A 14,092-nucleotide genomic window follows, 5' to 3' on the forward strand; every position below is an offset into this window, starting at 1 on the left:
TAATCCTCATCCTTTTCTGTCCTCGCTAACCAGTCTCTTGTAAGCTCATCCAGGCACACTGGCTTTGAATCCATATGCCTACTTATTCACATTTCTAGTCCTGTCCTTTATCCTAGTGTTTGAACTTGCATATCCATTTATCTACTCAACATGACATCTGCTCACTTTGGTGCTTCCTGTATATGTTGGACTCAATATGCCCAAAATGTAAAACCTGATATTTTTTCCAGTCTTTCTTGTCTAATAACCTTTTCCATCTCAATAGACATCTATTCCAATCTTCCTGCTGGCCAGAAATTTGAAGTCCACATTGACTCTTGACTCGTGTCTTCCCTCACTATTCTCATCTATGGGCCATGGAAAACCTGCTGGCCCTGCTTTCAGAATTACATGCACAATCCAATGTGCCTCAACATGTCCAGTGATACTCCCTCCAAGGCATCATCACCTCTTCCTGAAATACTTCAGTAACCTCCTAACTGCTCTCTACTTGTTCCTTTTCCCTTCCAGAATTGATTTTCAACACAATGGGCAGAGCCATCCATTAAAACTTAAATCATATCTTGCTACTCTTTACTGAAAACTTTTCTTTTTCCTTAAAGTTACAAAGTCCTTCTGAAGGCCTGTATAGGCCTGTGTGGTTGGACTCTTTCTCCTGCTCTGTCTCATCTCTTGCTATTCTGTCTCTCCCTCACTCTTAGTCCATCTACCCACAAAAATCTCCTTTGCCCATCCTGACGCCTGTCAGGGGTGCTGTTGTCTGAGGTACTTTGCTCTGGCACTTCCTTCTGTTGGGAATGTCCGAGATGTAGCTGGTTCCCTCCCCTCTTCCAAGTTATTGCTCAGTTATAAGCTTTCAGTGAGGTCCACCCTGGCATTCCAGTTACTACTGGAACCTGCCCCAGCCCACTCTGTACCCTGTATCTATCTTACCCTCTGCATTCCTTTCTTCTTGTCATAGCCCTTATTACCTTCTGGCATGAATATATTAATTTCCTTTTTATTATGTTTGATGTTATTGTCTTCTGGGAGTATAAACTCAGCAAGCCAAAGGTCTGTTTGGTAATCAGCCATGCTTTCCAAGCTCCTAGAGGGGTACACATTGTTTAAATTGAAAAAAATGAATAAATCAGAGAGCTGCACAAGCCTTGCTGATTCCACATGTCAGATGGAGGAAGTGATAATACTTCCAGTTTCTAAGTAAGAATTTTATATAGCTTATTAGATATTTCTGTGTCCCAAAGGGTCTTGTCCATACTGTGCCCCTATGGGAGACAACCAACATTTTTTTTTGGGGGGGGGGAGGGGGTCCAGGGGATTGAATTCAGGGGCACTCGATTACTGAGCCACATCCCCAGACCTATTTTGCATTTTATTTAGAGACAAGGTCTCACTGAGTTGCTTAGTGGCTCGCTGTTGCTGAGGCTGGCTTTGTACTGGCAATCCTCCTGCCTCAGCTTCCTGGAGCCACTGGGATTATAGGCAAGTGTCACCACGCCCAGCAACAACCAACTTTTCAAATTTATCTCTTCTTCAACATCCTTCCCAGAAGCAGTGGCTCTGCTCTTCCCTCTTGGGGACCCTCACTCTGCTTACTCAGAGCCCTCTGACCCCCTGCATTCCTACTCACCACTTCTTAATGTTCAGCAAAATGAAAGGCCGTCTAGTTACTATGACTCACTCCCTTAGAAGGCAGGGTACAGTACAAGTCTGGTGATTTAAGCATACCCTTGAATTTTCTCTCTCAATTCTTATTTTTTACCTCCAACTTTAATCCATCTTTTTATGCATAAAGATAAAGTTTTCTACCCGAGGAGAATTCTTGTATCACTTTGCTGAAAGATTATACTCACTCTTTCTCATCTTGTCAAATTATCTTGTAATAGGTAAGAGCAGTTATATTAACTCAATTTCAAGCAGTGTATAGAATTCAGTACTGACAGGCTCTTTTTTTTAGTACAGGCCCAAGTAGGGATATGCCATGCCAGGTGGACGTTCTCTTCAGAGGTAGAACTGAAGCTGAGCATCAGGCTTTAAGCATAGGTTCAAGGAAAAAGCAAATGAGGACACCATAAAGTCAGCAGCCATTTCTGCAAAAGACTCCAAAAAGACTCCAAAAGTTAATAACCAGAGTAATGAGAGCATTTTCTTGTATAAATGCCACCATAATACACAGAGAGAACCTAAGGGGCTGAAAGCAATTGCAGAAAAAAAATCTCAAGGCAATTTCATACTATAGATAGTTATTTCATCAGTCTATTACCAGAGACAAAACTACTGAAAGGAGTATCATCTACCCATGTGTATACCATGATCATCCTCATGGGTATATACTCTTCAGAATCCCAGGGATTGTAAAGTCCAAGTGATTCATAAATGTCCCTATTATCAAGATAGGTAAGCTAGGAAACATAATTGTATTCTGCTATTCTTACAGTAGTGCTAATAGTCCCAAGTTTAAATGGAAGTCAAATTTGGTGGTGAAGCATCTTTAGTTAGTAAAAGTTTCTTCATCAGATGATGATCAGTAGAATATATGCTTCACTGAGGTGTGGAATCTTCCTCATTTTCTTCACTGCTGTATCCCTGGGAGATAGACTAGTGCTTAGTACATAGTAGACACTCAGTAAATATTTGTTAAATTAATTAGTAAATCCTTCAATGATCAATCTGCCATTGATTTAAAATCCAATATGTTCCCCTTAGCATTATCGATGATGTAGGAAATGATACTGAGATCGTATATCACATTTCTCAGTGATCTCCTTTTGTCATCCAAGGGTTAGTTCAACTGTCTGTTGGGACTGGTATAAGACAGTGAAATTTATGGTCAAAACATCTGGGTAGCAACTTGTTAAGAGCCCTCGTAGGATATTTAAAAAAAAAAACCAACTAGAGCTGACATGGAATGTCATTTCATCTGGATTCAATTCCCTTGAAGGACAGATATGTGCCTTTTGTTTAGAGAGAATAATTAGGATGAGTTTGAGCTTTCACTCAAACCTGATGCCCTTGAACCTGCCTTATGTCAGCTGACTACATCACTGACATGTACCAGAGATAGGGGAGTGGGCGTGCTGTGGAGGACTGGGCTGGAAGCCTTGAGCTCAGGATTATTGGGTGATTTCCACCTTGAACTAGACATGTGGCTTTCCAATATCACTGTTTTAACCTTATGATACTATAGTTCCTCTATTTGAAAACTATCATTCCCTCATGGAAATTGGGATAAAAATACCTGCCTGTTTACCTTATAGGATATTTAGAAATTCCAAATAAGATGCATTTATATCACTTTATTGATTGAAAAGTTGTATACAAATACATGGGAAATTCTGAATAGAGCTAAAACGCAATCAATCAGAAAGAGATTAGAGATTATGGATGTTAATTTTGCAAAAGTAATATTGGTTAGCAGAACCATGAATTTTCAAAGAAAGAATAAGGATAAAGAAACAATTCAAATATTCTAAAACCAAGGACAGCCCCACCTCCAAATGTAGGCCCACACAGAAGAAGTCAGCCTCTGCTGAATCAGCCAGGATGGGAGATATCAATAATCAAGACAATGCAAGCAATGCTGGATTTTAAATTTGATCCAGATTTGAAGTGAGCATACACAAGAAATGATTTTATTGAAGTCATATATATTGGGTCTTAGAGATGAAATCTGGAGGTTAGCAGCTATTTAATGTTGAGCTTTCAGCTATGTTTCCAGATGCATCTTGAAGGCTGTAGGTGGGGAAGGCAATAATTCTTGAGGCATGCATTTGCTGCAAAGCTGACATATGGAACTTTTGCACTCTTTCATATATATACTATAGAAACACTCTCACAATAGAATTATCACTCTTTAAATTTTTTTTCTCTTAACCCTAGGAAGGTGATATTAAATTGACTAGCTGGTAAAATCTTAGTATTCTGGCTTTTCATTTTATATCTGGTTTCATGTTTGCCCTTTATGAATCAAATATAAATCTGTATTTATAGCAATAAGAGTGCAGAGTTCTATAATTCTGGTCTTGAATTCTCTAACAGTGTTATGTACCATCAAACATGTTGATTATTTTGGAAGTTGAAATCCAGAGATGTAATTTTTATTCCTTCTGAAATTGTGGGATATAATTTAAAAAAACAGATTTTTGCTGCTGTTATTGTGAACTTACCAAATCAACTAGGACTTAACATTCAGCAAGTTGAAATGCTGATTTCCTTGACAGCATTGGAAAATTGTTTGTTAATTTCATTTCCGTTATTTTGCTTTGAGGTGGGGTATTGCTCATTGGAGATTTGGGAGGCTTTTTTTCTGCAAAGAGTAGTTTCAAAACTCTTGAGTGCCAGCCTCTCCAATGAGTTCCAGGAACACTGGGGGAAGCATGACAGACATGGACTTTAGTGCCCACAGTCTTCAGGGGTACTTTTCTGGTTTTTTTTCTAATTCTGAGTGAAAATGCTCCATACTTCCTTGTTCCCACTATTTAGTCCACAAGGTTTATCTGGTCAAGGAATACACAGTTCAGGGAATGTGGCAGTGACAGGCGATGGACCACATAGCTGACGTCACACACAGTAGCTTTGGTGGAAGAAGGAAGGGGGTCGGAAGTTCATTCTATCTGTTGTTATTCTGAAACTGCAGCTCATGAAAAAAGTTAGGTTTTTGTGTTTTTGATTTAAAAAAATAACATGATCATTATAAGAACATTTGCAAAATACAGAGTAAACTACAATGAATAATAATTGCCTTTAATTCTATAACCAGGGAGAATTAGAGTAGTTTTTGATATACCTCTTGTCATGACAAATTATATTTATATTTAAGTGGAAAAAACAAATTGGTGTTTTTCCACTTAAAGTATCTTGAACTTTTTCCCCAGGACATTGATTATTTTCTAAAATATAGTTTATTATGTAGGAGCCAAATTTATTTAACCAGTTTCTTACTATGACATATTGCTCTTTTGACGTTTTCACATTATAAACAATGATGGTGTGAATATCATTAAAGATAAAATTCACACGTATTAAAAAATGATTTCATTTGTATGAAGTTCAAGAAATAAAACTGCTGAGTCAAGTGTCACAGGTATTTCATGCTCATTACCCAATATGTTAATTAATATAACATTCACTTTGTTAAATGGATAGATCCTTTTATTAATGATTTTCCTTAAAAAGTGTTTATAGCTTTTTTTTTTTTTTTTTGGTGCTACTGGGAATTGAACCCAGGGCCTTGTGCATGCAAGGCAAGTACTCTACCAACTGAGCTACATCCCCAGCTGTTTCTAGCTTTTTATCTTAAATTTATTATCTGTCATAACTTAAACAATTGCATATTTGTTGAATTTGGGTGGAAAAAAGCACCATAATACCCAAAGCAAAACACATCAAAATGTAAATGTGCAACTGGGGGTGGGGGATGAATGAAAATAATATTATTAGCTCATGTCATTTCACATTCCTTATGCCAAAACAGACTCTGACATTCTAGCTGGCATTTTTAGTAAGGCAGGGAAATATATTTCAAGTGCAGGGCATGGGATCTCTATGCTTTTTTTTTTCCATAGTCATCAGTTAATGGACTTTATTTTTATTATAATGTTCTCTGTGCTGCATAAAATAGCATTTTAGAGGAAGAGTTTATTTTTTTATATTTTGTTCAATTAATGTCTTCCCTTTGACATTATTTTCAATTATTAAGAAAAATACCCTCTTGGATTTTCCCCACATAAACTATACAATTAACGAGGCTAGTTTTTTGTGCTCTGAACACAAACCCCTCACTGTGCAACTTTGCTGGTAAATTTTCTCCCACTTTCCTCAAGCAAACACTCTTGGAATGACTTCCAGGCAATTCCACAATTAATGTTCCAAAGTACCAAAGAGAACTAATTTGGTAACAATGAAACAGGGAATTCGGAAACAACGCGGTGGAATAGCAAGAGAAGGTTTTCTGTTATTTATTTCTCTGTCTTAAACAAGGAGAAATAAACCCTATTCTGACTTTGCTTTTTTTTTTTTTTTTTTTCCCTTCCCACCTTTTTAGTGCTCTGCGGAGGAGGTGAGAGCTTTCTGTGCACCAGTGGTATCTGTGTCCCTCGGAAGCTACAGTGTAATGGCTACAATGACTGTGACGACTGGAGTGACGAGGCTCATTGCAGTATGTGGCCAGCTGTGTGGGTCCGTTTGGGTGGACAGGGATTCTATTTGGGGGCCTAGAAACCCAAGCCATTCCACGGTCAAATCCTGACAGCCACCGCCTTTTCAGCATGTCATGGACAGCTTTGGGTTTGCCTTTCAGAAGTGAACGAACTAATGTGTTCATCTCACCCCAGAGCGACAGTATTGTGTTTGCATGGTTTTATTAAGAACTCAATAGCTAGATACCACATTGGAACTGATCAGTGATTGAAAAGTTTTTGCATAAAGTCTCCTAAAATTGGGAGAAGGTTTGGGGTTTATTTTGTTTGGGTGAGAAATTTCGTTTTAGATTTTAAGCTTTTTGAGTATAATGGCTGATGGGGTCTTTCAAAAGAACACTTTTAAAGGAAATTTCTTCCTATAAACAAAACAAGATTCAAAGCATCTTTTTAAAAATGCTTCTTCTATATTGGATATAGTTAATGGCATTAAACATCCTCAGTTTACTAAATTGACTTGATTAGTTATTTTGAATGAATTGGCCGGTGGTTTGTCCAATATAGCTTTAGATTTCAAGTTATTTTGTACTTATGCACCAGACAGAAGAGGAAAACTAGCCTGGAGAATTACACTGCATGATCTGTATTCAAAACAGACCGATGTGTGATTGTGTTTTAATTGGTTTTTAATGGGTACATAACCAGACATAGTTAGCATGAGAAGAGTGTTTTTACTTCCCATGAGAATCACCAAGGCTTTATAAGAACTCCAGATGGCTGACCTCAATTGAGAGATTCCTCTAGTCTGTTTGCTGAGTGACCAACTCTTCTACCTGAAGGGTTAGGACGGTTATTTGTCAGAATTCCAGACAGGCAGTATATTGTAATAACATTTCAACTTAGTGGTTTCCAAAATTAGGTTCCATAGAACCTGAGTCTTGAAACATGCTTGAGGAAAAAAAAGTTTGGAAATGCTCTGAGTTACCTCTTAGAGAGTTTATAATACTTGTTTGTTTCTTAAATATTCTAACTAATCTTGCAGTTTAATATAAAAACATTAATTTTGCTTAACCTGGTATGTCCTCAGATTTTTTTCCTCATGTGAAATCTCACCTTTATTTTTGCATTTATTTATTTTGCATAATACCTAGCATTCCACGGCACTCCTATTATGTCACACATAATTTAGGAAATGTTTTACAATGTGGAATTCTCTCTTTAGAAAAACATATGACATAATTTTATAGGAAAAACATTTTATAGGAGATATATTTACATTGGGGACTATTTCTGAAACCTTAGCAGAAAATATTCAACAAAACAGCCACAACAGGGAATTCTGAAAGATTCAATTGAATTACGTCTAATTTATGTGAGTTGTGGTGAAATCTCTTGTTTATTTCAAAGGTGGCCTGTGTTTTAGCATTATTCAAATTCTATCTGTCCCCACTCCCTGTGATGGGCCAATGCTATTTCATCATTTTGTTCTCCGTGGTTCTAAGAGTGGTAGTTTGAAGTGTTTTCTGCTACACTTGTTGAGATTGAACTTGAAGGGGTCACTTATCCTAACCACCAACAGGACAAGTAGGTTTTACCATTATGGAAGGTATTTAGCAATGTCTTAGAAAGGTGTGAACTTTCCTCACGAACATACTTTAGAAATCAACTGGTTTGGTTTATTGAGGAATTGTGTCCCTTCAGAAATTTCTGTAGGAAAACCCTTGGTCAGACATAGAAGACTTCACATGCAATTGTCTTTGACCTTAAAAGCACATTTTTGCCCAAGCTTGACATTCAATGTGTGGGCGATTCTGCATGAATATTCATGGAAGGGAAAGTACCATGCTCCTGTTGTCACCACCATGCAGGGAAGGAGCCTGAATGAGGGCTTGCATGCAAATTGGAGCATGAACACGGTCCCAGAGATGGTCTTCAGGGGAGAAGGAAGTTTGCTGAGTATGCTCAGTGAGAAACAGAAGAAAATGTTAGTTTGTAAGATTCTGGCAGGTAAATGGGCAGAGGGTTGCCAGAAGAGATCATGCATATATGGATTAGCTGCAGAAATGGTCTCTAGGAAGTACTTATCTACTTTTCTAAAATATGTGCCAAATTAGGTAATTTGTACAGTTCATTGAATCGTTAATTTAGTTTTAGTCATATTCAAGGGAAGGAAGGGAAGGGACTTATATGTGAATTACTCAATTGACTTCCAGAAGCATTTTCCCATGTGATTTGGTTTAATCATCAGCACTGGAGATATTATCTATTCTTTCTTGTATGAATGAAGAGGCAGAGCTTAGAGTGATGAATACATTTGACAGGATTTGAAGTGCTAGATTTCAACCCCGTCTTGAATGGTTCCATATCTAATGCTGTTTTCTCTCCTTTAGGCTGCCTTGGACTTTTCCTTGTCATTAAATTTCAGATTTGGTAAATGATTATATTCTGGTCATTCATATGACAAGAAAATGTTTATCTGTTCTGGATACTCTATTACACTTTAGGAAGTAATGGTCTATTATGGCAGCACTTCAGGTGTCTGTGTCTTCACTGATTTTTCCCCTTAACTAATTTTGTCTTATATGTCAGCTTTTTCTTAAGTATTTATTGAATGAAAAGATTTCCAACCACCTGGAACAACTTTAGTAGTTTACGAGAAAGATTTTTTGAAACTTAAGAAAACGAGCAAATTTAAGCCCTGCGACCTGAGGCATGCTTTTTCTCTAACCCTGGCTTACCTTAGCATCAAGGCTGACGGCCTATTAGCATCTCTGGAAACCTCTGCATCCAGGGATTCTGATTCATTTGGTCTGGAGTTGGTCTGTACTTTTGCAAAGCTGCCCAAGTAATTCTAACATGCAGCCAGATTTGAAACAACTGCACTAGAAGATATCTGTGGCGAGCATTCCATATAATCTTTTGATTCTATGATCAAATCTTAGAACTGTACCTGAATGTATATAGATTTTTTAAAGCCTCAAGAAAAATGTTTGCCTTGGGGAAAAATATAACTGCTACAAAATCTGCATACCTTGTACCATAAAACTACTGTATTAGGGTTCTCTAGAGGAACAGAATCAACAGGAAGTATGATTATAAAAAGGGAATTTATTAGAATGGCTTACACGACCAGAAGCTGGATAGTCCACAATGACCATCTGCAGGCTGGAGAGTGGGAGGAACCAGTAGCTATGCAATCCAAGAGGCAGAAGCCCCAGAACAAGAAGGATCAATGGTGCTACCCTAGTCAGAGACCAAGGCTTCTGGAAACTACCTGGAGAATCACTAGTCCGTTTTGGAAGAGTGAAAAAAAGAAAGTCCAATATCCTCAGACAATTGAAGAAGCAATCAAGAACCCATTCGAGTGAGAGATGAGCTTGCTTCTGCATCTGCTTCCTTGTTCTTCCAACTTTATTCCATCCTGTTAGGCGGTACTGCCCATGCTTAGGGAGGGTCTCCACTTCAGTTCACTATCCCACATGCCAATCACTCATAGACCTGCCTTCATTGACACACCCAGAAACCTCTGAATCATCAGCATCTCTTAATCCAATCAAGTTGACAATTCAAATTAACCATTACAACCACTATCAAATACTTTTGGAAATAATTTGTTCTGAATTTTTGATAAAATTGGTGGATTTATTTTTGAAGATGGTGGTTACCTAATTATAATGAGTACACTACAGTATGGTGTTAATACTTTGTTTTTGAGTCAGGTTGCCTACATACCTATCTTTAAGGTTCCTGCCTCAGAGAACTTGAGCCATATACTCAATCTCTCTGTGCTTCAATATCATCAGTGAAGTGGGAACAAAACTCTCTAGCATTGAATCTTTGCATATAAAGCATGTAGAGCAATGTGTGGCATGCAGTAAGTCTTAAAGAGTATTAGGACTTATGGTTGAGATTATCTTTGTTGTTACTATTGTTCTTATTCTCTCTGCCACCTCCACCCAGTATCTCTCATTTGTAGGGTGCAGAAGATGATCACTGGAAGTCATGGAACTGTTGCTAAAGGTCAGGTGATATGTGGTAGGGAGGCATAAGCACTAAAATAAGCACAATGATTTTAAAAGCAGCACCACATAAAGCTATTTTTGAAAGGAGGCAACTAAATAGAACAAAAGAAAAATTGATATTCAAAGTATATTTTCAGGTCATCAAAAGTTAATATACTTACTATAATCCTTTTACTAAGACAGGGATGCAAGTAAATGCTAGAAAGATTTTCATCAAAATAACAAAAAGATCTCATTCGTTTTGTTAAAGGAGGAAGCTTCAACTGTTTGCAAAATCCACTTTTGTGTAGTGGTGATCTGATTATACTGAGTCAATCAAACTACTGAATATTCTTGAATTCCAACTATGTATGGAGCATGTTCTAGATAACCCAATAAGTAAACATGCTAAGACATGGTTTCTTTCTTCATGAGGATGTTAATCTAATCAGAAAAATAATATATAAACATAAGAACTACTAAATCTGGTATTTTAAAACAGCAATACAAGAAATGCCACAAAGCCAAACAAGATTGATGTGTTATGAGCAGAGAAGAAGGGGAGATCACCAGGAGCTGGTTTTGTAGAGAAGCTGGTAGGATTAAAGTCAGGCCTTGCCCTCGGGAGTACTCCACAACAGTGGTTCTCAATCCTCTAGATGACATTTTGCAATGGATGGAGACATTTTTGATAACTACAGGGATGAGGAGACATGCTACTGGTATTCAGTGGGTAAAGGCTAAGGGTGATACTAAACATCCTACAGTGTCCAGGGCAGCCATCCCCAACCCAACGAAGAATTAACCCAGTCCCAAATGTCAACAGTACTGCAGTTGAACAGCTTTCCTCCAGAGGTAGGGTTGATAATAGAAAGAATCCAGGGAATCATGACGCCTGATTTTTTCACAGCTCTGATGTTAATTGGCTAAGCAATGGTGGGCAAACCATTGAACCTCTCTGACCATCTCACAGCAACAGGGTTAGATGAAATGTTTTTTGGTCCCATCTGTTTTTAACATTCTGTGGGTGGAAATTGGGCCTCCATATTTCTTGAGTTGAGGCAACATATTTGTTTATGGAGTTACAGAAACAGAAAATTCAATGAAGCACTTGTTTAAAAGCCTTCTTGTTTCCTAGTTTTCTTAATGATAATTTTGAGGGACAAAAGTTCACACGAGTTTCTAAACTGAAATAAATATTAACATGTAAGAACTTCAGAAGAAATGTTTTGCAGCAAGATCTTAACAAAAAAAAGCTGTATGTAGAAAAACCTTAGTCACGTAAAATTATACTCATATTGAGCAAGAAAATTGCAGCAAGCACCTTTTGAAAATTTTGATTTGTTGGCCTCAAATTGCGCTGACAACATCTTTTCAGTTCAAATAAACACTGATTCCAATAAAAGGAGGCACTGTGATCTTTGCTGTTTGCTGTGTGTTTCTGACTGTGCAGTGCCTCTGGTTAAGGTTTTGAGTGTTTGCTAATCACACAGACCTTAGGGAAGTAACAAGTTGTTTTCCAAATTCAACTAATTTTGTGTCAAACTTCTGAAAAGGGCTCCTAACCAAGGAAGTAGTAACAGTGGAAAGTTAAATTTGCACCTGTGTGAATAATGAAGATTTTTTTTAAAAAAAGCCTGTGTCCTTCCCATTTATGCAATCATTTAATAAAAACAGCACTAATTTTAAAAATACCTACAATGAGGCCTCAAAGAGGACATATAAACCTTTGAAAATGTTTGGTGTGTTCTCTTGTTACTCAAATTCTGAAAGGAGTATTTGATTCCCCAGTATTCCTACCATCAAAAAAACACGAGGTGCACTGTTTAAAAGATATTTAACTCATATGGTTAAATCTACCAATCCATCCCTCCCAACTCCAGGGGTGGGGTAATGTATTTCTGCACTGAAAATCAAGTTGAGATACCTTATTTTTCTGTTTATCACTGATACTAACATTGATTCCAGACTTCCCACAAGAGTAATTGAGATTAAAATAGAACCAAAGCCTAAAAGACCTTTTAAAATTTTTAATGGAAATGTATATATCTCAATTCTCAAATCCCTCAAATTTGCCCAGTGAAGATAAAAACCAGTGTCATTACCTTTCAGGACTCAACTGTCAGGCATCCCATTTAGCAGTGGGGTGCCGGATGGGGAGATAGCGCCCTCTGCTGAGGGGAGGAATTAGTACAGTAAAGGCCATAGCTAGGACCTCTTCTTGTATTTTACATTAGATATGGCCATCTTCATTTGAAAAAATTTCAGACTGGGAGAAGTAAAAAAGTAAAAAGTACTTATCAAATTCTGTATGTGTGTAACTGTGAACATATGTGTACACATGTGTATTTTTTGTGTGTACTTACACTCATCTTACTGAAGATGTTGCACAGATGATCTCTAAAACCATTCCATTTCTAAAATGATGTGGTTCTAAAAGTTTTAAATTGTTCTTTTTAGAATGCTTTTTCCTGAGATAGACATTTATGATTCAAGTATATATAAATGTAACGTTTTGATGTAGCTAATAGTTTAACTGATCAATGTCAAAGGCTTTGCCTTCTCTAACTGACATAATTGCACATATTTATGGGGTACCGTGTGAAAATTCAATACATGCATCCAATATATAGTGATAAAATTAAGGAATTATCATTTTCATCTTTTTTTATTATTTGAAGAATACCTTATTAGTTTCCTTACTCAAACCCATGTAGTTCATACCTTGCATATTTAATACAGTGCATTACCTCTGTATGAATGGAAAAGTGTTTAAGTGTAATATTTCTAGACCAATATGGCTGTCAATTTCTGTACAATGCCAACTCTACACGGTAAACTGGGATACTTCTTCCAAAGTTGACAACACAGCTAAAGTTTCCAAAAATTCAAATTATTTGTTTATGTATATGTATTTAAATTTATATAAAATGGGCAATAATAACAATATGTAATGCATCCATAGCAGCAGTAGCAGAAGCTATTGAGATTCTGCAGTCATCTGAACAAAATTATAAAGATATCCAGCACACTTCATTAAAAAATGGCAGGGAGTAAAAAACAAAAACAAAAAACAAAACCCAACAAATCAACCAAGCTCTGTTACTGTTGTGATACCTGGCACTATTTTTAAAAAATTAGCTTTTCATCTGAAAAGAAAACATTCTAGAGTAACATCATTGAAAACAGCTCTGAAAAAACACAGTCACTACTACACATCATAAAGCAGGTACAAAAGGTTTTACATTCACAGAGTATGATACAGTACTGTTCTACATCTATAATACTAGAGGATATAATTATAAAGGCAATAATGTGAGACTTGATTCTACTTCCAGCAGAGGGCCCAAAGGATGATATGACACAGCTCTGTAAATAAATGTACTTCCTTAGAATTTCCTTTCATTGGTAGCACAGTTCCAAGAACTCACTCTCTTCATGAGCATCAGCTAAAATCCATAAAAAAAAAAAAAAAAGCCAGGAATAAAAACCAAAAAAAGCAAAACAATCACTGGATTTGTACAAAAGTGTATAAGTGGAAGCAAGCAAGACTCAACCTAACTAGCATTTTATCAAATCTGTCATGTTGGAATGGTGAGCACTCCATGGAAGAAAGGAGATGCCAAATAGCACTTCTAAGCTTCAGACCCCAGGCAAAACAAGGTATCATTTCAAACAGAGGCAATTGCCAAATACTGCTCATTCAAATATGCTCGAGGGTACTGATGTCAATATTTAATCATCTGCTCGCTCATTCAGGAAGAAGGGGAGATCAGTTACTACTGTAATTTGTGTTCAGCTCAATCATCATGTTGCAAAAATAGCCAGCTGCCATAAAAAAAAATAAGGCTCCTCTCTCCAGCACCAGCTATCTTCAGCTCTGCACCTCCAAGCCTACGATCGCCATAACCATATCTAACGAACAGAAGGGAGCATCTTATCATCATTTCTTTG

General features: G+C 37.1%; 1 protein-coding gene across 1 annotated transcript in view; it reads left to right on the top strand.

The window, feature by feature from the left end:
* Positions 1-14,092, top strand: part of CORIN (corin, serine peptidase) — a 337,588-nt gene that overhangs the window by 230,960 nt on the left and 92,536 nt on the right. Inside the window, 1 exon segment of the mRNA XM_079153921.1 lies at positions 6,044-6,157. Within this exon segment, the coding sequence (XP_079010047.1) occupies positions 6,044-6,157 (114 nt within the window).

Source organism: Sciurus vulgaris (genome assembly GCF_902686455.1).
Source record: "Sciurus vulgaris genome assembly, chromosome: 9".
NCBI lineage: Eukaryota > Metazoa > Chordata > Mammalia > Rodentia > Sciuridae > Sciurus > Sciurus vulgaris.